At 31.6% G+C, this 26,094-nt stretch overlaps 1 protein-coding gene across 13 annotated transcripts in view; it reads right to left on the bottom strand.

The window, feature by feature from the left end:
• Positions 1-26,094, bottom strand: part of LOC129774444 (partitioning defective 3 homolog) — a 237,060-nt gene that overhangs the window by 8,255 nt on the left and 202,711 nt on the right. For 11 of the 13 annotated variants that reach the window (XR_008742726.1, XR_008742727.1, XM_055778185.1 and 8 more), the window contains exons 2-6: positions 14,256-15,078; positions 5,242-6,032; positions 1,273-1,990; positions 617-1,214; positions 100-559 (exon numbers count right to left, since the gene is read on the bottom strand). Coding sequence is in view for 11 of the 13 variants with exons in the window: in XM_055778185.1 (XP_055634160.1) it covers positions 100-559; positions 617-1,214; positions 1,273-1,990; positions 5,242-6,032; positions 14,256-14,531 (2,843 nt within the window). In the remaining 2 variants the exon portion in view is untranslated. The remainder of the gene's footprint in view (positions 1-99; positions 560-616; positions 1,215-1,272; positions 1,991-5,241; positions 6,033-14,255; positions 15,079-26,094) is intronic. The other 2 variants (XM_055778201.1, XM_055778214.1) reach the window with 2 other exon arrangements.

Raw genomic sequence — 26,094 nt, 5'->3', positions numbered from 1 at the left:
GATCGAAAGCATGGGGCTGTGTTAGTGACGGGATACGCGAGTTGAAGCATTGAACGCATTGGAAGTCAATAAGGACAATATAAAGAGTGCGTGACTCACGGAGAGGTTGGTTCGGGATCCTCCTCGATCAGGACCGCGTTGCTTCCGTTGAGATTCACCGCCGGACTCCAGTTGTCGTTGGTAGCCATGTAGTAGCTCTCGTTGCGCAGTCCGTGGCCCACCAGAGATACAGGTCTTTGGTTGATGGGACTACAGTTGGCACTTGGCGTGGGGTTGAGACTACCGTTGCTACCGGTTCCGCCCGTCAGTCGATCCAGTACCGGATTGCTGTAACGTTTGTTCTGCTGTTTGATGTTATCGTTGGATGGCTGGTGCTGCTTGTCACTAGGTACCGCCGTAGGTTGCGCATGTTTGTCTGGGGTGAGGTATATAACGGTCGCCCCGGATTGTTCACTGGAGTTGGAGTTATCGATCGCCTCTAGAAGTTCGCCAGTGCTCACAGGCCGACCGATACGGCGTGCCACTGTGAGAATGATCTTACCTGGATGGTTGGTACCGCCTGGGCGGAAGATTGGTCAATTCTAGCAAGATACACCACAATCAAGTAACTACTCACCCGTCTGCAGCATCGCACTCCGCAGCTTATCCATGGCCTTCGCATTTGATTGACCCAGAAGGGACACCCCATTCACACTCAGCAACTGATCGTTCATTTTCAGCCTTCCATCCCGACTGGCCGCTCCACCGTGCAGCACACTCTTCACGAAGATCCCTAAGTCTCCGTCGTGTTTGCTACTGCTACCGGAACTTCCGTTGCTGCTGTTTCCCGACCCCGTCTTGCCTTTCACGCTCACACCGAGCCCTGCCTTCTCCGTGTCGTGCACCGGAATGTGTAGCGTCAGGATCTCCCGATTCTTCCACTGAAATCCTCCCATCCCTTGCTGGGATTGTTCCTGGAATAGTTCGGAAACCTGATTAGTCGAAGCGGATTTCAGAATCGACGCCAGGGGTTTCTTCTGGATGGGCGGTCCCGTGCTCTGACCGGATGGAGACATCTTTGGACCAGTTGTGCGTACATGGACTCCGCAATCCTGTATATCCAGAACCTCCTCCGAACGGGCGCGGTTGTTTTGTTTCAGCGAAGACTTCGGCATCACGGGTGGCGGAGGTTTTGGTGGGGTATTGCTTTTCTGCTCGCTGTCAATACCACAACCCTGAAAAACCAAGAAATCAAAACCTGTTTAGGTTCCCAAATCAAGTCGAAGTACTTACGATCTCCCTTTCCTCGACATCGGCCAATTCCTGCTGCCGGGAGACCACTATCCTAACGGTCGCACCATACTCTGTCGCTCGGAGTATCGACACCACCTCGGATTGACTCTTCCCGGTCATTGGAACCCCGTCTACCTCCAGCAGGCGATCTCCCGGCTTCAGTCTACCATCCTCTACGGCAGCACCCTTCGATAGGATATTCTTAATGTAGATCGGACACTGTCCACCGGCCTGGTTATCCCGAGTAGTGACCGAGAACCCCAGCCCATTCATGCCCTTCTTGAGCGAAATCTCGATCAGTTTACCCAGCTTCCTGGTGTTCGCTGCCTGCAAACTAATACCCGAGGGAGCTCCTGGAATCTTGCGCGTGGGTGAAACCGTCGCGACCTTGCTGGTCGCCGGCTTCTCCTCCGCTTCGATCATCTCCGAGACGCGGTTGTCCCGCTTGTACTTGGATCCGGCCGCTGCCCGGATTACCCGCAGCCTCAGCTCCGGCGATGAGAGGCTCTTCTTGAGGTGTTCCTGGACGGAACTCTCGGAGAGCCCCACCAGCTTGATGTTGTTGATTTCAAGAATGCGATCGCCGCGGCGCACCCGCCCCCTATCCGCTCGGCTGCCCGGCTCCACGCTCTGCACCAGCAGTCCACCGATATCCGAGTCTGGGATCGCTGTGAGACCCAGGGGACCACCGTTTTCGTTCACCACCAGGAGCATTTCGCTGCAAGTAGATACATCAGTATATAAGTTGATTTATATATAAAAACAGAGTTTTGTCTGTCTGTCTGATTCTTATAGACATGGAAATTGCTGAACCGATCGGCGTGAAAATTTGTAAGTAGGGATTTTAGGGGCCGGGGAAGGTTCTCATGATGGTTCACGGCCCCTCCAAATGAAACACAAATTTCTGCATAACTCGGGAACTAATCAAGCAAATGGAGCTAAATTTGGCAACTTTTTTCTTTTTTTTTTCAAAAAATTTTCCTTTATTATTTTTTTTATACCAATTTTTTCATTCGATCTTTTTCTAATTTTTTTAAGATCGAATTTTCAATTTTATTAATTTTGTTTAAATTTTCAATGTTGGATTTTTAATTTTTTTCAAACATTTAAATAAATTGATAATGAAAGTAAATGAAAAATTAGAATCAACGCAATTTTTCTATCAGTTCCATTCTCGATTTATTTCAAAAGTTTAGTTATTCCAATTTTTCTCTTATTAAATTTTTTTCATTTATTCCAATTTTTTCATTCAGTTTTTTTTTCAATTTTGTTGTTGTTTATTTTTTCAATTTTATTCAATTTTATTCAATTTTAATTTTTGTATTCTTAAAATATTTCAATGTTAGATTTTTCAAATTATTTCAAATATTGAAATAAATCGAGAATTGAAATAAATGAAAAATTAGAATCAATACAAATTTTCTTTCAGTTCTATTCTCGATTTATTTCAATGCTTAAATTATTCAAATTTTTCATAATTTTTTTGAATGTTCTTTTTGAATCATCTATTTTTAAATTTCGATTTTTTTCAATTATAGTCCATTTAACTTTTGTTCAGATGTTTTTCATAAAATATGTTTTTGAGCAAAAATCATTTCAATTTCCAAAATAATTTTGTTTCGATGAAATTTTTTTTCGATATGATATTTTTTGTTCTTTATTGAAAACATAAATAATTTGCTAAATTCAATTCATTAACCAATATTTAGAAGGTATTATAGTTTTAAAGTTAAATTTTTTTGTAAAAAAAGTTGAAAAAATAAAAGATTTCGAATTTTTTTCTAGATTTAATACAATTTTTCTTTCAGTTCTATTCTCGATTTATTTCAATGCTTAAATTATTCAAAATTTTCATCAATTCAATTTTTTTTCTCAATTTTCAGTTTTTATGAAACAGTTTTCAATGTTAATCAATTTTGAATTATTGGATTTTTCAAACCTCTCAATGTTTGATTTTCCAATTTTTTTCAAACATAGGAATGAATTGAGAATTGAAATGAAAGAAACATTGTATTGAATCTAGAAAAATTTTCGAAATTGTTTATTTTTTTAACTCTTTTTTCAAAAAATGTTAACTAAAAAACTATAAGACCCTCAAAATATTGGTTTAAGAATAGAATCAATACAAATTTTATTTCAGTTCCTTTCTCGTTTTTCATTCAGTTGAAAGAAAAAACCTGTTTTTTTAAATCCTTTTTTAATTTTATTCAATTTCAAATGATCGGATTTTATTTCAAATTTTTCAATGTCTGATATTTCTTTTTTTTTCATTTTAGTGAGTTTTGCACTTGGAACTTTGGTAATTTAGGTTTCTTTTGCTGTTAATTTAATCGTGTTTCATTCCAATTTTTCAAATTTTTTTCAGTTTTTCAAATCATTTCCAGCATTGAAATAAGTCGAGAAGTGAAACAAATGAAAAATTAAAATCAATACAAATTTTATTTTAGTTCCATTCTCGTTTTATTTCAATGCTCAAATTATTCCATTTTGTAATTTTTTTTTATTCATTCCAATATTTCCATTCAGTCTTTTTTTTATTTATTTTTTAAATTTTATTTTACTCAATTTCCAGTTTTATTTAATTTTAAATTATTGGATTTTTCAAATTTTTTCAATGTTTTTCATTTTTTAATTTTTTAAGTGAGTTTTGTACTTGGAATTTTGGCAATTTAGGTTTATTTTGTTTTGTTTATTTAATCCTATTTTATTCCAATTTTCCATATTTTCGTCATTTTGCATTTTTTTATTTCAAATATTTTCCAAGCATAGAAATAAATCGAGAATTAAAATAAATGAAAAATTAAAATCAATACAAATTTTATTTCAGTTCCATTCTCGCTTTTTTTCAAAGCTTATGTTATTCCATGTTTTCCATTATTTATTGTTTTATTCCAAATTTTTCATTAAGTTTTTTTTTAATTTTAATGTTTTCATCTAATTTTTCAATTTTGTTTTATTAAATTATTGGATTTTTTTAAAATATTTCAATGTTTGATTTTTCGTTTCATTGTTTCATTTTAGTGAGTTTTGTACTCGGAATTTTGGTAATTTAGTTTTTTTCTTTTTCGTTGTTTATTTAATCTTGTTTTATTCCGATTTTTCATATTCTGTTCATTTTGAATGTATTTTTTCAGTTTTTGATTTATTCTACTTATTAATATTTTTCATCTTTATTTGTAGATATGTGCCTGAATTTCTATAAGTTCTACAATTATATCGTGATAAGCGTTTTGAGTCCATTTGAAGTTTACGCTAACGAAATTGTTCTTTGTTCAAAAGTGGAAATGAATTTTTAGGTGAAAAAATGCCCTTCTATATCTTCTATCTATATAAATAAAAATGGATCGCCAAATGTGTTGGTAAGCGCAAAACATGAGGAAGCAATCGTTCGGTTTCAGCTGTCTTTAATTTATTATATTTTTGGTATCAAACATGTAATCCATGTAACGACGAAACAAGTTATTTGTAAGTGATTGAAGAATCATGAACGAGAGTTGTGTCTGAAAATAATTTTATATTATAATGACGAGTTTTGGTAGAAGTACTAGGGAATTTATAGTGTAAAGAAATTGTAAAGTGTCAAAGGGTAATCAATCAATGAAGAGTTCTGTAATTGGTTATAAAAAACGTGAATGTTTAAAAGTATTCGATATCAAAAAATCAATTTTGAGCGGGACGAAGTTCTTCGGGTTAGCTCGTTTAATAGTAAAAATTCAGAAACTTCAAACTTGATGATTGTCTGCAATAATTATACAACTACCAGGCACTCACAAAAACTCAGACGAAAGAGGAATAATTTAAGCAGGTATAAGAGAACGAGTGCGGAGTTGAAGATGTTTAAAGATTCGAGCAGTTCAGTGTTTAAGTCTTTGTCGTACCAGTGTCGAGTTTGGAAGTACTTTCATTAAACGTGCAAATGCTACCATATTTAAAATTTGAATTGAACCGAAGAAAAGTCGCGCAACTTACCCATCCTTCTCCCTGATCGACTCGTACACGGACGCATTCGCCTGTCCGAGAGGTTCCTTCCGTTTCGATTCCCGCGGCAGGGACTTCGAGCTGAAGCTACTGTTGGCGCTGGTTCCGTTGTACCCGCTGACGTTGGCCGCGGCTCGATCCGCCGCATCAATCCACCGATAGCCGTTGGCGGCTTCCGCCCCGAGGAACTGCATCGAGAGTCGCCCGGAGCGGGAAAATTGCTGCGGCAGACTGTCGTGAGATTCTTCCTCCGGTAGAACATTCCACTCGGGGGACATATACGCAACCCCTCCACCATTCGAGGTCGAAAGCAACCGTTCCGGGGTGTCCGTGTCACTTCGACAGACCGGTGCCGCCGACCATCGTTTGGTGTCCTGGTGACCGTTTGGACTGACGTTATACAGTGCAGCTCCGCCGCCACTTCGGTCCCCGGTCACTCCGAGCTGGTGTAGCGTGGGTTCGCTGCCTCGTCGGACCTGTAGTCCCAGTCCCACCATCAGGGGTTGCTCGTTCGAGGTAACCTCGATGTGAGGCGTTGAGGTTTCCGGTCCATATTTACCGGGCTCTGCGCGGAAGATGTCCGGGCTTCCGGTCCCGACCGAACTTCCGCTAGCACCATCGCCGCCACCCTGTGGCACCCCCGGATCGGGTCCTCCCGGACAGTCCTCGTAACTGGCGATGATCTCCTCCCGATCGTCGGCCACGTCGCTCACGTGGTCGTCCGGATCCAGTATGCCGGACTGTGACTGAAGGTGGTGCACCACGACCCATGAGTCTGGATTCTACGGAAAAAAAAGGAAAAGAAAAGACGAATGAGTTTTCGATTAATTTTTCCCGTTTTTCACTTTCGTCTTGACCGCAACCACAACCACATAATCACACACGCGCGCCTGCCAAACGGCAGCAGTAGCAATTGGAGCAGAAATCGGTACCCGCCGATGGTCGTGAGTTGGGAAACCGGCAATTACCGTGGCCAAATGGTGCAAAGCAAATTATAACCGGGCGGAAAGAGAAAGACCCGTGCTCGCGGTGAAGTGGGCGAAATTGTTGTAGCGGCGACGCGGCGTGTGGTTGTGATCTCAATTAGTAGTAATAATTACAAACTGTGCGAGACTGATTGATTTTTGCCTTGGTAGATCTTTCTCCGGTGCTCCGGACGGCTGCTCTGGTGGATATCCATCCATTGCATCAGCTCCTACAGATTTCCGACATACCTGTCCGATGCCAATTTGACAGCCCCGCCGCGAGAGCAGTTTGGAATTCATTTCGCTTGTTACCTATCAGCCAATCGACCAACCAACGGTTAGTTGGAATAGATACCATGTAACCAATTATGATTGAATGAAGTGTGCGCGCGTGCGATGTGTTGTGTTGCCAAATGCATTTCTGATAACGCATTGTCGAGTTTCTTTTTTTGTTTTAGTGATGATAAAAGTGTGATGGAAGGTTGTTTGAAGAAGCTTCACAGGTTGAGGGCTTTGAACGCCGGGGGAAACGACATTTCACGGCAGTAGTAATGACTGATAAATATTTGTATACCCATCTTGGTATGGGCATATATTTTAACGCATTGTTTTCAAGCGCGGGTTTGAAATATTGTGGCTCAGCTATTTGTATATTTCTGTCCAAAGAACTTGCGATTAGATAAGCGGTCGTTTTTGGACAGATTTGCTCTCGGTTTGCAGTGATAAAATCTAGGAAAAATAACTGAGAAATATATATTCGCTGTTGTGAGATTCTAGAAAAGCGGTAAATATTATTTGCAAAATAATTGGTCACCCGAATGCAAAAATTAATGGATCAGAAAAAAATTATAAAATTTTGAAACTTTACAAAGTTTATAACTTCAAAATAGAATTATAGAATCTTTAGATAATTCGGAAAATCAAAGAAAAAAATTAAAATAATCCGAAGATTTGAAAAATTAGTAAAAATTGGTAAAAAATATGAGGCAAAAAAAACAAATAAAACTGCAGAACAGCAAAAAACAAATTGCAGTAAATAACTCAATGTACAGAAAATATAGGAAATGATTCAGATTCAAAATTCGAAATTAAGAAAAATCAAAATGTATTCAGAAGGTCCAGAAAATTCCGAAACGAATTTAGAAATAAAATAATTAAAAATATATATCAAATTCAGAAAGGTGAGAAAACAACTAAAATAATAATCAATAGTGTCCAGAAAATTGAAGGAAGGAATCGAATAATTTTTTTTCTTGAAAAGTTCGAAAACTCAGAAACTAATTCAAAAAGTTAACATTCAGTTAAATTCAGATGAATAGGAATATAATTCAGAAAAACGGTAAAAAACAAAAAGTTCAGAATGTTATTGATAAAATTCGAAAGATAAACATTTGGTATGTAAATCTAGAAAAAAACAACAAAAATATCAAATTTCGAAATTCATTCAGAATTTGCAGAATATCCGAGGAAAGAAAAAATCAAGTCAGAATCAACATAATTGGAAATTATTCGAAAATTCGATAACCCAGAAACTGATTCACAAAATATAAAAAGGAAAGACAAATCAACAATAATTCAGGGAAGACTGAGAATAAATTATACTTATCAGAAAGTACCTAATTAAATTACAAAAATAGTTAGGAAAGTTTAGAAAATATTATAGAACAACCAGAAGAATAATTCAACAAAAATCGAAAATTATTCAGAAAACTCAAAGAATTCAGGAAATAATTCAAAAAATTGTTAATTATTTCCAGGAAAATCAGAAACAAATTGGTCAGTCAGATTTTTTCAAGAACATTACGGAGGTAATTCAGTAAAATCAGAAAATACAACAAAAGATTCTGATTGATAGAAGAATCCAAACTTTCAGAAATTCAAATTTAAAAAAAATTAAACAACGATTTTTTTCTGAAAGCTATAAAATCAGTTAAATAGACAATAAATATAAAACGAAAATAAATCCAACAACGGAAAATAATTCTGAATAATTCTCTCTTTGAATAATTTTCTGTATTCTTCTCGAATTTTCGCAATTGTAATAATAAATATTATACATTAACGAAGACTTTTTATATTTTTTGATAAATACATTGCTGTTTATCCGAATTCTATGATACTTCATTTGTTCATTAACTTTTTTATATACAAAAAAATACGTTAATTTATAACAATTATCATTACAATTACGACAATTGATGAAAAATACAGTGAAATTATTAAGAAAGTTAATCATGAATCCAACATTGAAACTTGAAGCGACAATTCCAATTTTATAAAAAAAATCTAAAAAATCAGAAAAACAAACGATTATAAATAAATTTTAAAATAATACAGAATACAGAAAGTTATGTACATGATTTACAAAATTCATAAAATAAATCGGAATGTACAGAAGAACCAGAAAACTCAGGAAATGATTCATAAAATCAAAAAAATATATATAAATGAAAAAAAATCTGAAATTTCCCAAAACAATTCCGAAAGATTTGAAATTAACACGGAAAACTCAGCTTCAAATTTAAGCAAAGCAGAACAAAAAAAATAAAATCCAACACGCAATTAAAAAATTCAGGGAATAGTTCAAAGTAAAATTTACGAAGAAAAGAAAAAAACATGAAAAATAAAATATTTGAAAGGTTCAAAAAATTCATAAATTCAAAAAGTTATAAAAAAAATTAAATAAATCGGAAAGTAATTCACAAAAGAAAAAAGCATATTTTGTTTCTGTAAAAAAAATAAATAGAATATTAATTTACGAGAATTAAAATTTTTGAAATTTCTAAAATTGAAAAAAAAGATGATACAAAAAATATTTTAAAAATTGATAAAAAAAATCGGAAAGTAAGGAAAATTTTCTTTTTTCGGAAAAAGAAAAAAACCCCTTATCAATCCAGTAGTTTCTGAAAATAATTCAAGAAAGCAATGCGAAAAAATTCAAAAATCAGAAAATAATCGAAAATGATTTGAAAATTCAGTTTTTTTTAGCGAAAAATTGAGAAAAACAAAAAAAAATATATAAAACGCTGGAGTCGTTTTTTTACGCGGGGGATACGTACTGCGTATAAAAAAACGCGTATATTCCGAACTCCGCGTAAATTTCAAAATCCGTGAAAAAAACCGCAAAAATTCCAAAATCCGCGTAAATTTTATATTCCGTGTGAAAATCTAACAAACAGTGAAACAATTGATTAACTCAATTTGTTTTGCATGCTACAATCATGATATCTGTTTCACCTTTTATTTCTTAGTTACTAATCAGTAATACAAAACAAACTATTTTCGTGAAAAGTCACATCAATTAGCACATTAAAAAAAAACCGCGTAAAAAAACACGTAAAAGGCGACTTCAGTGCACCTGTTATATATAAAAATCAAAGACCAATAGAAAAAGTCGGTCATCATTCTGAATTGTCTTCTCAATTTTATTATGTCGAACATGAAATTGAGCATTTTTTTATATTTTTTTGAATATGCTGTATTTTCTAATTTAGTTTCATTTTTACATTTTTATTGAACTCTCTGAATAATTTTCTGTACTTTCTAGTTTAGTTTCAATTGTCCACTCTTAATGAGCCGCGACACGAATGCCATAGTAATGGTAAAGTGTCTTTAATAAACAAAACAAAAAAAAACTCTTAATGAACTAATTTTCTAATTTTCTGCATATCCTTCTCCAATTTTTGTAATTGAAATAATAATTATTATCTATTATCGATTTTTTTTATAATTTTTGATTATTACATTGCTGTTTTTCTGAATTCTATGATATTTCATTTCTGCGTATTAAAACTCTTTATTTGTTTATATCATAAATGTGTTCGTTAATTTATAACAATAATTATTACAATTAAGATAATTGGAGAAAAATACAGAAAATTATTCAGAAAGAAATTTCATGATCGAAATAAATACAGAGAACAATTCAGAATGTTAAACAAATGCAGAAAACACAGAAAATGAAAGTAAAATAAAATAGTTAACAAAATGATCAATGAAATAACTGAAATTCACATTTATTGTGAGGACAATTCAAAAACAAAATCTCAAATGATAATTGATGATCCGAAAATTCAAGAACATTTATAAACATCAAGAAAACACAGAAAATAAATTTAGAAAAAAAAGTTTGACGAATGAATGAAAAACAAAACAAGTAAGTTCAATATAGCAGAAAACTTAGGGAATAACTCCAAAATTAGTCAAGGAAGTAAGAAGCAGAGAAAGCTGAGGATTCGGAAAATCATGAATGAAAAATGAATGAGAAATGAAAAAAAATTTAGGAGATGAAAAATAATACAGAAAACTCTAAGAATTAAAAAAATAAAAAAATTAAGAAGATAATTTTAAAAAGTCAGAAATTAAAAATATCACAAAAAATTGAAAAACATAAATAAAATATCTTTCTATATTTTTGAATTTTTCAAATATGTTTTTGATTTTCTTAATTTTCTGTTTAATTTTCTATATTCTCCGAAACATTGATCATTTGTTTTTTTTTTCTAATTCACATTTTTTTATGAATTTCGACTGAATGCTCTGAGTTGCTTCCTGAACTTTCTTATTTTAAGTCGTAAATAACTAAGAACAAAAACAGAAAGTCAGTTTATGAAATTGCTAAATTAACTGAGAATATTTAGAAAACAATTCGGGATGTTGAGTTATTTTTTACTCAGAAGTTCATAAAAAAAGCCTCACATAAATTAAGAAAAAAACAAAAGAAAAAAACAAAAAAAAATAAAATATATTAAAATATTCTAAATTTTTCAAAATATTATAAAATTATTCAGAAAATAATACATAAAATGGAAACATGGAAAATTAAGAAGACAGGAAAATTTAAAAAAATTATAAAATTCGAGAACTAAGATAAATAGATCAGAAAACTTAAATAAAAAGGAAAATTAAAACAAATGAAAATTGACTCAGAAATTTCCGAAAATCTTAAAACTAATCCAAAAAAAATTGGAAAAAATAAGGTACCTAGGAGAAACATTAGACCACCTGAAAAATAATTCAGAAAGATAAAAAAACAACTCAAATAATTTCGTAAATTCTTGTGAAAATGTGCATCATTTTCATTTTCAAAATCAGAGTGTTCAAAAAGTTTAACGTAGAGAAAAAATAATAAAAAGTTAAAAAATCGAGAAATGTGAGAAAATTATCTATCATTATGAGAAAATTATTTGAAAAAAATTGTTTAAGAACGATGGAAAATATTTCTGAAATTTTTTAAAAGATGTTTGGAAAGTTCATGTAGAGCTATGAAAAATTAGAAAACTCAAGAAATAACTTCTAAATTCTTCTGAAAATTGAGAGACTAATAGAAAAAGTTGCGTTTATTCAGATTTTTAATAAAATTCGGTAAATCTGTTAAGTAAATCAGAAAAAAATATTTTTTAAATATAAAGAAAGTAATTCAGAAAAATCAGCTTGCGTGAAAAAATCACAAAATTCCGAAAATAAATGAAATCCTATTGGAAAACTATATGGAACGTGACAAAAATTGAAAAATAAAAACAAATACAAACATTTAAAAAATTTAAAAATACATTTTCAATAATAAAATCACAAAATTCCGAAAACAAATCAGATTTTTTCAAAATCTATTTGAAATGTTTAGAAAATAACTCAGAAAATACATGAATTGATTCAGAAAAATACTGAAATAATTCAGAATGTTCATAAAATTCAGGTAATTATTCAGATAATATTTCAAAAAAAGTAGAAAATTAAAGACATCACAAAACCCAGAAAATTGAAAAATTAATTCAGATAAGTTCCGGAAAAAAATCAGAATGTTGAAAAATTCTGGAAATAATTAAGAGAATATTTAAGAAAGAATTCAGGAAATAAAAACAAAATATATAAGAGAACATAAACTTTAGAAACAGATACAAAGTTCGAAACAAAACAAAAATCGCAAAATAATTAAAATAAAATCGCATTCAAAGAATTGAGAGAAAAAATATGAAAAAAGAAGTAACTCAAGAAATTCTGAAATTTCGAATTTTCGGAATTTCCTGAGTTACTTAAAATAAGTGAATACAAAACAAAACATGAACATAATTTAAAATTCAGGAAATAATTATGAGAAAAGTTAAAAAATCAGAAAACAAAAACAAAATATACAAAAAACATAAATTTTAGAAACAGATTCAAAGTTCAAAACAACACTAAAATCACAAAATAATTAAATAAAAATCGCATTCGAAGAACTGAGAGAAAAATTATGACAAAACAATTAGCTCAGAAAATAAAATAAACATAAAAACATAAATATAATTCTGAAAAAGGAAGAAAACAATTCAGCAAAAACAGAAAATGATTACAAAAAATCAGAAAATAATTTAATATTAATTATATTAAATTATAAAATTCCGGACATATTTCAAAAAGTTAAAGAAATTACTTCGAAAATTTAGAGAAAAACAAAATGGTCAGAATGACCATTTTGTTTTTCTCTCAGAAAAAATTTGAAAATTTTAAATTTTTGTGAAAATTAGGAAAATAACTTTACAAATTCAGAGAATAAAGAAAAAAATTGAAAACTTAGGAAATAATTAAGATTTTTTAAAAATTTATTGAACATAGAAAAAACCTGAAAGAACAGGAATAAATTGGAAAAAAATAAAAATAAAGGAAAACGTCATTTTGAAAACAATTTTAAAAATGCTTAGATTCAGCAGTTTAAAAAAGGCTCAGGAATAGGTCTTTGGACAATCAGGAAAAAAAACAAGAAAGAAAGGAATTGTTCTGAAAATTAAGGAAAGAAAACTAAGGAAATATTATATTCCAAAAAATTTGTTTTTGTAAATTATAAACTCAGAACTTTTTTTTTGTTTTGTTCTGAATAATATATTCAGAAAAAAAGAAAATAGTTCTGAGTTATAATAAATATAGTTCCGAAATTTAAGTTATGTAATTCCCAGCATCATTTAGAAAACCTAAAAAATAATAAAAAATAAGGAGATAACATGAGAAATTTGGGAAATTGTAAAGTTATGGACAATTATTGTCTTGTCATTGCTCATTTGGGATGCATTCACATGAGCAAATCCATAAGTTCGAAAATTCGGGTAGATGTTGTAGAATCGTTTGGTGTGGTGACTAAGGGTACAGCCTAAAAAATAAACCACATAGTCGGATTCTTTATATTTTTGCGTGGAAAAAAATCAGAAAATTTGAAAAAATGGGAAAAATTAGAGAAAAAAATGCTTGAGAAATTCACATAATAATTCAAAACTTTTAGAAAAACCAGAACTTTTATAGAAAGCAGAAACTAAGGAAACCAACCAATCAAAGAAATTCAAATTTCAATCAAATGAAAATAGACAGTTATACAATGATTCACAAAGTTCAGACAGAAAATAACATGAGAAATTTAGGAAATTGTAAAGGTATGGACAATTATTGTTTTGTCATTGCTCATTTGGGATGCATTCACATGAGAGAGGCAAATCCATAAAACCATGGAGGATATGAAAAGCTAAAATGTTAAGAAAACGGATACAAAAAGTATTTGCAGTGATGATAAATGTATGTTAAATGTGAGAATTTGGGAAATTCAAAAAAAAATCTGAATACACCCAGGTTTTTTTAACGCGGTTTTTTACGAAGGTTTTTTACACGGATTTTCCAATTAACGCGGTTTTTTTACGTGGATTTTCGAATTAACGCGGATTTTTTTCACGCGGATTTTAGAATTAATGCGGTTTTCCCTCGTGATACATATCCCCGCGTAAAAAATCAGGATGTACAAAAAAAAAGACAACGAATCCAGAAAATAATTCAAAAAAATCGAAAAATTCAGAAAAAATTTTAAAAAATTAGGAAAAATTGAAGAAACAGAAAATATATTTTCAAATCATTGAATAAAGAAAAAGAAATTCAGAAGTTAAGAAGTTAAGAAGTTGATGCAAGATAATTCACATATTTGTCTATGAACAGCCGGCAGCCTTTTCAAATGTTTTTCATCCGATTAGTTTCATTTTTCGATTTTTGCATCCCATTTCAACACCCTCCCGTCCATAATCTTACCGTCTTTCTGGGCAGGTTGAGCGAGTAGGTCTTGTGCAGATACTGGTGGCAATGGGGGATGCCCTTCTGCTTTTGCGAAACACGGTAGGTGTGACGCCAACCGAAAATACCGGTTATCTTATCTGCCAGCGCCGGACACTTGGGCGGAAGCTCGAATACACCCGTTTTCTTCTTCATTGTCACCTGCTGTGGTCCAGCTGCTGCTGCCGCAAAGCTGTTGTGTTCCGCTTCCGAAACGGTTCGGTTCTCACAGGAACACCATATGCACAGAAACATACACTTTTTTTTGGAGAGGGGGATGATGATCACCGCTCACCCTCTCTCCCTCCTTTTAGGCGATCAAGGAAGTTATGCACATGATCGTAACACACTCACACAATCCCAGTCTCGTGTCTATAGGGGATAACAAATTAATTCACACTTCTGTTGCACACCGATCACCTTCGCATTGTGGTTTTTTCTCATCATTTTATCAATGCCATCTCGACGTTGCGTTGTCGTCGTGTTTGGTGGTGACGGGTTGAGTTTCCGAGCGCCAACTTCCTCAATTACTACTTCCAGTATGGCGTTGCATATCTGGAGACCGGTTTTGATTTGAAGCTCCTCTCTAGGTGTACAGCAAATACTGCTTGTCGCTATACCTGACGGACAGCCAGCTGATTGCGTTAATTCGCGACGATAACTCCCACTACGAACCGAACCGGAGATATGATCGCCAACTTTCACCACCGGTGGTAAGAAACCATTTTTCACTCAAACACTCACTGTAGCACTCTCTTCTGTTGGGGTAGTCGCAGATATGTTGCTGCTGCTGCTGTTGGTGCTGATGAAGGGGAAACGCAACGCAATGAATTTCAGGAATGACCCCCGGAGTTGAAGAAAAATGATCGTCTCGTGTGTACTCTCGATGGTGGTGCATGCAATGCGCCAATGCAAGCAAAACCGGGTTTTCTTTCCTGATCCGACGGATTGAATTACGCACGCGGGGCGATTGCGGTTGCTAATGTTGTTCAACTCGTGTGTAAACATTTAGTTCCCTCCATTGCACACCTAGGTACTCTCACTTATCTCCCCGGCCGTAATGAGGAAGTAAACGAGTGAGCTAGAGCGTGGGGAGGGGGGAGGAGGAGAAACGTAACGAGATTTTTCTTTTCGAAATGAGTGAAAACGATCCTCCGGACTGATTGTGCTACGAGCGCGCTCTGCTGCCATTACTTCAAACCTCGATCATAGGTAATACAATTTTTGCCGGATTGGAACAGAGAGCTGTGACAGCGAATTTTTGAACAATCGAAAGTGGGCTTACTACCTCGATTTCAATGCCCTCGAAACAGCTGTGAGCGCAGTGGTGAATATGTGCGTCGCACATAGCTCACAATGAAAAAAGATTAAACGCTGAACCGAAATGGGCGGAAAGGTTGGGAATAATCCACTCCGTTCCACAGCTCAACGAAGAGACTTATGGGCTGCAAAAAAAACAGAGCTATGACGTAACTCATCTGTGTGAGTGATGGATTGAACAACCCGTTATTGGTGATTCTCGGAGGGAGATAATTTTATGATTAGTCACCTTTTTTGGGGATTGATTTGACCCACAAAAATGAACAATCACCTCGACTGTCAGCTACCGCGCGGGTATGCTATTAGCTATAAGTCTAGCGCGAACCTACATCGTTATGAAAGGGCAGAGGTAGAATTCAAAACTGATGTCATTTATTGTGGTTAGGGAGTGTCAAAAATTGAATTTTTGGATGCTACCGCTCCGTGTTTGGTATGACTTAGGTTATAGGTAGATTAACTTATTTTTTCGCCTCATTCTTCAATCCTTGGTCCTTGCTTCCATTTCGATTCGTATTACTTGAGTGATTTTCTCGAATACGACATCATAAGAACTGAACCAGATATATTTGAATAATTTTGATGGCTACTCATCGTTGAAGCCATATAAAGTTAGCGACATTTTGAAAATTATTAGAAAAGCATGTTATATCTAAGATAACCGGATTGGTTATATTCCATATAACATTCGATTAAATGTTATAGAATCGTTTGAGGTAAGGAAATATTTAAGGAAAATAATGATAACTTTATAATCTTTTTGAAATCTGAAACATCTGAAAATATACATAAAAATGTTGAACATTATATATAAAAATAAAAAATAACTTAAAGAATTTAGAATATATTTCAGGAAATCAATACATAATTCCAAAAAGCATTAAAACCTAAAAGTACAAACATTTAAAAAAAACCAAAAAAGTTTATAAGAAACTTAGGAAGATACAGTCAACTCTCCCTAACTCGATATCCAAGGGACCATCGAGTTGGGAAGGTATCAAGTTATGGAGAGAAGAATGCTTGTGAAATCAATAAAAGGCGACATGAAAACCATCGAGTTAGGCAACATATCGAGATACAGAACATCGAATTAGGGAGAGTTGACCGTATTATAATTTAGAAAATAATTCAGAATCATCAGAAAGTTTTTGAGTATGATTTTTCTAAAATTTTAATTAAAACTCAGCAAAAATATTTCAAAATAATTTAAAACTCAGCAAAAATATTTCAAAATTAGCAAAAAAAATTAAACTCAGCAAAAATATTTCAAAATAATTTAGACAACTTCAGAAAAATCTTAAATTGAATGTTTAGAAAAGTCAATTTTCGTCTGTTCGGTTTTGTGTCCGAATTTTCTAGAACAAAAAAATAAAAATTTCAGAATGTGTGGAGAAACCCAATAATTCAGAAAATAACTTGGTAAGTTATTCAGAAAAATTCAAACATTTAGAAAATGATTCAGAAAATTCAGGAAAATCTGAAATTTCAGAAAAAATGCGAAAATTTAGATGATTTAGAAGAATTAGAAAGTTATTCTAAACATTCAATCAATGGTACAGAAACTTATTCGGAAAAATTAGGGAATTCGTAACATAATTGCAAGCGTTCAGAAAATAATTCAGTGAACAATTCACGACAAATACAAAAAAATAGAAAATAAATCAGGAAATCCAGAAACAAATTTAGGAAGTTCAGAAAAATTGAAGATTAATTCAGGACAATCGAAAAATAATTTAGAGAATACCTAAAAATAAATTAGAAAATTGGAAACATAATTAAGAAAACTAATTATGAATGATAGAGAAAAATCGGATAAAATGGAAAGTTTGTAAAATTAAGAAAATAGTCATAATGTTCAGAAGAACCAGGGTACAGTTCTGAAAAAAAACTCAGAATGTTCCGAGGGACAGGAAATCCTGTAAATAGTTAAAAAAATCCAAAAATTGAAAAAATATAAACATAAAAACCCAGAAAATTCGAAATAAAAATTAGGGAATGAAGTATGAGAGTTACCAAAAACCTTCGGAAAAGTCAGAAAATAATTATGAACCTAATTTAAAAGATTCAGTAAATAATGCGGGAAATAATTTTGAGTGCGTAGAAAATTTGGAAAACTGTTCAGAAAGTTCAAAACGAAAGAAACAAGAAGAAATTTTGAAAGTAACTTAAAAAACCAGGCAGTCTCGGAAAAAAAAATTAAATTGAAATAATCCTGGAAGTTCAGAAAAGAAAACCGAAAATGAAAAACAAAAAACTATACGAAACTAACTTCAAAAATAATACAGAATGTGCAGTGAGAGCAGTAAATTCAGAGGATAATTTAGAACAAATCTGATTGTAACAAAAAATTGAAAAAAAAATAATAAAATAATAATACAGAATGTGCAGTGAGAGCAGTAAATTCAGAGGATAATTTAGAACAAATCTAGTTGTAACAAAAATTGAAAAAATAAACAAAAAACGGTCCAGAAAATGTAGGAATTCCAGAAAGTTTCGTTTTTATATTATAAATATTCAGAAAAACATTCAGAAAAAATAAGAAATAAGAAATAAATCTTGAAAATGAAGTAAATAATTTGGAACAAATTCAAATAATTCAGACAATAGTTCAGGAAATAAATCGGAAAATTGAATGATTTGAAAATGATTGAAAAAAATATTCATAATCTAAATCTGAAAGTTCAGAAATCTGAACTCCAATCGGAAAATACATTATACATTTATAGAAATATTCTAAAAATTTGTAAATAATTCAAAACAAATTCAGATAATTTAGAAAATTCAGAGAATTATTCAGAATGTTTAGAAAATTCAGGAAATTTAGTAAGTTCTAGGAGAAAAGTAATTCAAAGGAAATTATACTATAAAGTAAAGTTAGTAAAGGAAAAAGTATAATTCAGAGCGCTCAAAGACAACAGAAAACAGTAAGTTTCGAGAAACGGGAGTATAATAACATCCATCGAATGAAAAACAAATAACATTTAAAAAGTTACAATAAATGAATATTGCAAACTAAATACAGGCCAACATGAAAATTGCATTAAATAAATGGTACTAAACTTCACCAGTAGTTTCGAAATATAGTGTTCGCTACACAATTTGAAAAAAAACTTTTCTATGCGGTGGATAGGGACCGCATAAAAAAAGTTTCCTTTAGAAAATAACCCAAATCCTAATGGTTGCATTCATGACAACATTCGATTTCCTTTTTTCACTTTAATAAGCGGCCTACTCACTTGCGCAGATCATAAAATCAACTCTTTTTTCCTTTCAATAAGCTACTACTGACACCTTAAAACAAATAAAACAGAACATAAGAATGGGAATAAGCTGACACAGTCCCTCTGTAGAGCGATGAAATACATATCAAAGATAGTAAAAAATAAAAGAAATGACCGATGACTTCATTTTTTTCAAATACCACACGAAAAAAGTCGCCCGAGATTTTTGCAAAAAAATGCCTATAAAAAACCACACAAAAACATCGTCTTCAATAAGAGATCAGTGAACAGCTTTTTTGTAGTCAAAATACATTAATTTGTTTATTGTCCTCGCAACTCCGTTTATCATATAAAAGTGGCAACGTAGTGGTGCATTGATAATCTTTTTGTACTTTTACATTATTGTAACAAGCTTTCATTCGATTTTCTCGAGCTGTCGGATTTACTCTGACAGGGTGTCGATTTTACCCGCACTCCCATTCATTTCACCTAAAAACATAAAAAAAATTTCGAATTTGACATATTTTGTTTGTTGTTGTTATATTCTGTCTAATGAATTATAAAAAAAAGGATTCTGATTTTGTTCTAGAATCTTGCCAATATCCTTTTTTTATTGAATATTCAGGAAACCCGGGAACTAGTTGAGAAAATTGAAAAATATCGCCAAATTATTCATAAAATTCTCAGAACAAACCAGAAAAATCGGTAAATAATTCTGTAAAAAAATGTAAACATTAATCAGGGAATTCCGAAAAAAAAAAATCATAATAATTCATAAAATTCATAAGAAAGTTAAGAAAACCCGAAAAAATTTCTAAATTTTAGAATTTAGATACAAGTTTTAGAAAAATGGAACGGATTTTTTAAATTCAAATAATGGTCAAATTATGAACATGTAAATAATGTTTGGATCTAGTTTTTTTTGTATGGCATTGTTTTTATTTACATGCTACAATTATAAAACCATATTATTATATTTATTCAATTACCAACGTTTATGTTAAAGCAAATAATCCCACATCAAAATCAGAACATCATTCTCAGAAAATAAGTCGGAAAAATTATAAAACATATTACAAAATTCAGAAAATAGTTAAAAACATTCCGAAAATGATTGAAAAATGTGGAAAATTAACAACTACAGGGAATTCAGAATATAATTAAGAAGATTCAGAAAATAGAGAACACATGGAAAACTTAGAAAAGAAAGCAGGAACGATCCGGGAAAATCTGAAAAATTTGGCATTAACACAGAAACATTGGAAACTGAATATTAAAAATCCGAACATACAAACAAGTTAAAAAATTAAAAAAAAACAAAATGCTTTGGAAAATAAAGAAAATATTTCGAAATATGAAGAAAAATAGGAAAGTTCAGAGAGCAATTAAAAAAAAATATTGAGTAAATAGTTTGACAAAAAAAACGCAAATGATTAATGGAATTCATAAAATAATCCTGTAACTAACTAGGAAAACAGAAGAAAGAGAAGGGAATTCTAAGAAATAATGCTATTAAATTCAGAAACATATTCTATGAATTCAGAAAACTCAGATAAACTCAGAAAAAATCGAAAAACTTGCAGCATTCAAAAGGTTTGCGAATACATTTATTCATTTCCCCAGTTTCGGAAAAGGAAGAATCAGGAAGATTAGAATTGAAGTTTTAAAAATTTGCAAAATAAAACAGAATATTTAGAAAATTTTAGGAAAATATACGACAGTTCAAGAAATTCTTCTGAAAATGAGCCAGAAAATTTACAATGCAGGAAAAATTGAAAATGAATTAGAAAATTAAGAGAAAAAGTGTTTCAATGAGAGACATAATTCAGAAAATGTTAGAAAATAAAATATCAGAAAATAACTAAATAATATAGATAAAATGGGGAAAAAGTAAAAATAAAAAAGAGAAAATTGAAAACATTGAAAATGATTTATTAAATTTAGTATAAACTCACGAAGTTTAGGAATTATTTCAAAATATTTGCAAAATGATTCGGAAAATTTCTAAATCAATTCAGAACATTAAAAAAATCCACATTCAGAAAATGATTAATATAGAGTTAAAAAACAATTCTAAAAGTTTAAAACATTCTAAAAATTTAACGAACTGCTAGCAAAATACATCAAAAATTTGCATTTAGAAAAGTTTATACTATTCAGAAAATTTAATAAATCAAGGAAAGGAGAAATCATATTGAATTATTTGATTCTTTAATTATTCCGAATAATTTGAATTTTTCATAAATAATTCGTGATTTTTTTTTAAATATATTGCAAATTTTCTGAACGATAGTTATTTCTAAATGAAATTTCTTTCTAAAAACTTTGTAAATGATTCTGAAACTTTAGGAAATAATTGAGAGAATTGAGGAAAAAATCGGAAATTTTGATATTTGAGGCAAAACACAGTTCGAAACATCCCAAAAATTGGGAAACTTTGAAGCATTTTCAATTTAAACATTAAAAACAAGCATTCATGAATTCTAAAATCAAGCTTTATATAAATTTAATCAAATCATAATACGTATCAATATTTCTTTCTGTATTTGTTCTCTTATTGTATAATCACACTTCCAAATTCAGAACAATCTTTGAGCTGCAGAATAGCATTTCCTCATCAGTCAGTACACTTATCATAAAATGCATTGAAAGCATTCGCATTGGAAACAGATTGCTGCATAGTGATAAGAAGTTTTTTAATAGTATTGCGTTGTTGCTTTACAAAAGTATTTGAAGTATTAGCACTAAAATTAAAAAAGCTAAGCTAAACTAACAGTTCGGCTGGAAAGTTTATAAGGTAACACAGTAAAACTATTTTTTTTTGCAAAATTCAATTTTATTATTCAACATAATTGCCTTCGAAGGCGATACAGCGATTTTAGCGATCTTGTAACTTTTCGATACCCATTTTATAGTACTCTTTCGGTTTTTCCAAAATACGCCTCAGTTTCGGTAATCACTTCATCATCGGTCCTAAATTTCTTGCCAGCGAGCAGGTCTGCGAACAGGAAAAAGTCCCTTGGAGCCATGTCTGGAGAATACGATGGATGCGGAAGCAATTCGAAGCCCAATTCATGCAGTTACACACGAAATTTGGACGTCAAGCTTATGAACTTTTCAGCCGAACTGTTAAGTTCAATGAAACGTTGGCCTGAGATTCTGTTACCAATAATTTTAGCATGTAATAAGATGAGCGAAAATGAAAATACTGAAGGGTTTTCAAATTTTTCAGAATTACTTTCACAACTTCGCAGATTTCGAGGTTTGGAATATATAGCATCTCTTGAATTTATGATTTCATTCCTTTGTCGCTAAGGTTGGCAGCGGCTTTCTTCGAAGAGGAGAAAAATGAAAAACGACCATCACTAGTGAACCAAAAAAAAAAAAAAAATGGCGCAAATCCTGACAAAAAAGAAGGCAGCAGTATACAGTAATTGTGGCAAATCCGTAACAAACACTCTACCTTTTCGGAGAGAATAGGTTAAAAGACACAGCAGAGAACGAGATAAAAAAAGAGCCACGTGCGATTGTAATTTTTGCAAACATCTTGTCTCCAATCATCAACGCGAGATGAATAATTTCCAGCGGGGGAAATTCGAAACTGTTGCGATACGTCTTAATTGACGGTGGATGTGCAAAGGGCTGTGTGGAATGGTTGGGAATTATTTTTAGTAAGTGAGTCAGTAGGGCGGCGAACATGTACGCGGTACATCACTACCCCAAAATGGCTAAACTGACCTTCTGAAGGATGACCGGTGTGAGTGCGAGAGACTGCTGCGCAGGTTGTTGACCGACTTATTGGAACTTGTTTTTGTCTGATTTTTCGGGGGAGCCGGGGAGGTGGGGATTTCGTGGAATATGCGCACGAATGATGCGCGTTGGATTGACGATTTTGGGAGTTACTTTTGCCTTGTAAGAGGGGAAGAAAGTTCGACTCTTGACAACACGGGGAGGGACGGGAGATGACAAGAAATATGTTAATTTGAGTAGCGTTTTTTGGAAAGCTTTTCTCTCCGAGCGAGAGATGTTGGAGAAAGATGCGCATGTCAAGCTATCAGCTCGTGTCGATTAGTCAAAATTCAGCTGGGCTCGATTGGATTGGAGTTTTTGTCGAGGTTAAGATTAGAGAAAACATCTTTTCTAGGCTTATGAATTAATGGACCCTCCTAGGATTAAGGCCAGAACATAATTCAACTGGTTATAATCAGAATTGTTTGTCAAATTATGTGAACATTCTGATTTGTCTGAATTATCTTTTGTACTTTCTGAGGTTTCTACATCTTCCTTATTTAGCTCGAGCTATTGGAATTATTTCGTGAACTTCCTAAGTTATTTCCTTAGTTGTATGACTTTTTTGAACACCTTGAATTTTCTATTTATTTGGTTCTTTTTTATTTTTCGGAATTATTTTCTGGAATTTCTATACTTTAAAAATTTATAAACCGTTTCTTTTCCAGGGATGTTTGCTTGGAAGTTAATGCTGGTAACCAAAGGCTTAAAACAGGAATTAAGATAAGTATGAATTGAAAGCATATTTTTGTGATTATATCACCAAATAAAAATCAAGCTAAAAATATTGTTTACAAATTTATTATCTGAACATTTTTCAAAATTATGTTCGGAATTATATTCAATATCTGATTTTGATATCTTTTCTGGCCCATTTTCCACTTTCTATTTTTTGCATATTGTTTTTTTATTATTTCCTGATTTCTCGGATTTTGAACTATTTTATTGATTTTTGATTATTATTTTCCAAATTTTTTATTTTCTTCTGTTATTTTCTGATTGTTTCAAACATTCTGGATAATCCCCTTTTTTCTGAAATATTTTGTTAGATGTTGTCATTAATTTGATTTTGGAGAGTCTAACCACCATAAAATCATTTATTGCATCCTAAAACTTCCATATGCCAAATTTCGTTTCATTTGCTTGATTAGTTCTCGAGTTATGCAGAAATTTGTGTTTCAATTGTATGACAGCATTCCTCTCCAAAAAATAGAATCGGCGATTTATTTTGCAACTGATCAATGTTTCAACACGCGGTGACGGAGGATATCACAGGGTAACCTGAGCGCGTAAAGTCTATCGGAGGCGATAAAAAAAATCAGAAACACGAAATCTGGAAACCTATGAAACGATTGTTTCCAGTAAGAAATAAAAAACGAATGAAAATTTAGGAATTCCATTCCCTTCCTTTCTCTCTTTTTTCTTTCTTTCTCTCTGTTTCTGACTCATTCTCTCTTTCTTTTCGTTTTCTCTCTTCTTTCATCTTCTTTCCTCTCTTTCTTCTTCCTCTCTTTCTCTCTCTCTCTTTATCTATATATCTTTTTCTATTCCTTTTTCTATTTCTATTTTATATTCGAACATACGAACAAGTTAAAAAATTAAAAATAAAAACAAAATGCTTCGGAAAATTTATTTCAAAATGTGAAGAAAAATAAGAAAGTTCAGAGAGCAATTCAAAAAAATAAAAATTAATGATTGAACAATTCGACAAAAAATGCAAATCATTAATAGAATTCATAAAATTATCCAGTAACTAACTAGGAAAACAGAAAGAAGCGAAGGGAATTCTAAGAAATAATGCTATTAAATTCAGAAACATATTCTATGAAATCAGAAAACTCGGAAAATTCGATATATTCAGAAAAAATCGAAAAACTTGCAGCATTCAAAAGGTTTCCGAAATAACATTTATTCATTTCCCATTTTCCAAGTTTCGGGAAAGCAAGAAGGAAGGAAGATTAAAATTTAAGTTTTAAAAATTTGCAAAATAAAGCGGAATATTTAGAAAATTTACAATGCATAAAAAATACAAAATGAATCAGAAAACTAAGAGAAAAAGTGTTTTAATAAGAGACATAATTCAGAAAATGCCAGAAAATACAATATCAGAAAATTACTAAATAAAATATAAAAAAAAATAAAATAATAAACAGAAAATTAGAAACTTTGAAAATGATTTATTAAATTTAGTATAAACTCCCGAAGTTTAGGACTTAATACAAAATATTTGAAAATGATTCGGAAAATTTCTAAATCAATTCAGAACATTCAAAAAATACACATTCAGAAAATGATTGTTATAGAGTTTAAAAAAAACTCTAAAAGTTTAAAACATTCTAAAAATTTAACCAACTGCTAGCAAAATACTTCAAAAATTCGCATTTAGAAAATTTTAAACTATTCATAAAATTCAATAAGTCAAGGAAAAGAGAAATAAAAAATAAATAAATTGAATTATTTGATTGCAATTTTTTTTGAATATATTAATAAATTTAAATATATTTCAAATTTTATGAAATGATCGTTTCAGTAAGAAATAAAAAACGAATAAAAAATTTAGGAATTCCATTCCCTTCCTTTCTCTCTTTTTTCTTTCTTTCTCTCTGTTTCTCACTCATTCTCTCTTTCTTTTCGTTTTCTTTCTTCTTTCCTCTCTTTCTTTCTTCCTCTTTTCTCACTTCCTCTCTTTCTCTCTCTCTCTCTCTCTCTCTCTCTCTTTTTCTATATATCTTTTTCTATTTCTACTTTCCTATTTCTCTTTTCCCTTTTTCCTTTTTTTTCCTTTTTTTCCTTTTTTCTTCTTATCTCTTTTTCCCTTTCTCTCTTACTTTCGCTCTTTTCTATTCTCCCTCTCTGAATCTCTTTATCTCTTATTCACTATCTCTTAAACTTTATCATTCTCCTTTTTTCTATTTTTCTCATTCTCATTTTCTCTCTCACTCTTTCTCTATCTCCTCTCTCCAAAAAGAGATAGAGAGAGAATAGAAAAGAGCGAATGTAAGAAAGAGAAAGAAAGAAAATAAGAAAAAAGTGAAAAAAAGCAAAAACAGATATAGAAAAAGAGAGAAAAAGAGAGAAAAACAAAAGAAAGATGAATAAGTGAAAAAAGAGAGAAAGAAAAAGAAATAGAGAGACTTAGAGAAATAACGACATGTTATTTTTTGTGTTTTCGGTATTAAGCTTTTTGAGTGGTTTAATTTCAAATTTTCAATTTTCAAATTTCCAGTTTCTATTTTTTGAATATTGTTTTTTAATTATTTCCTGATTTCTCGGATTATGAACTATTTTCTTGATTTTTGATTATTATTTTCAAAATTTTCAATTTTCTTCTGTTATTTTCTGATCGTTTCAAACATTCTGGATTAATTTTCTGAAATATTTTGTTGGATTTTATCATTAAATTGTTTTTTTTTCCAGAATCTGCGATTTATCTAAACATTTTGAATTATTTTCTGAGTTAACTTAATTTCTTTAAATACTTTCTAAACATT

Source organism: Toxorhynchites rutilus, chromosome 1 (assembly GCF_029784135.1).
Source record: "Toxorhynchites rutilus septentrionalis strain SRP chromosome 1, ASM2978413v1, whole genome shotgun sequence".
NCBI classification, from domain to species: Eukaryota; Metazoa; Arthropoda; class Insecta; order Diptera; family Culicidae; genus Toxorhynchites; species Toxorhynchites rutilus.
This window is presented reverse-complemented; position numbering and strand designations above follow the sequence as displayed.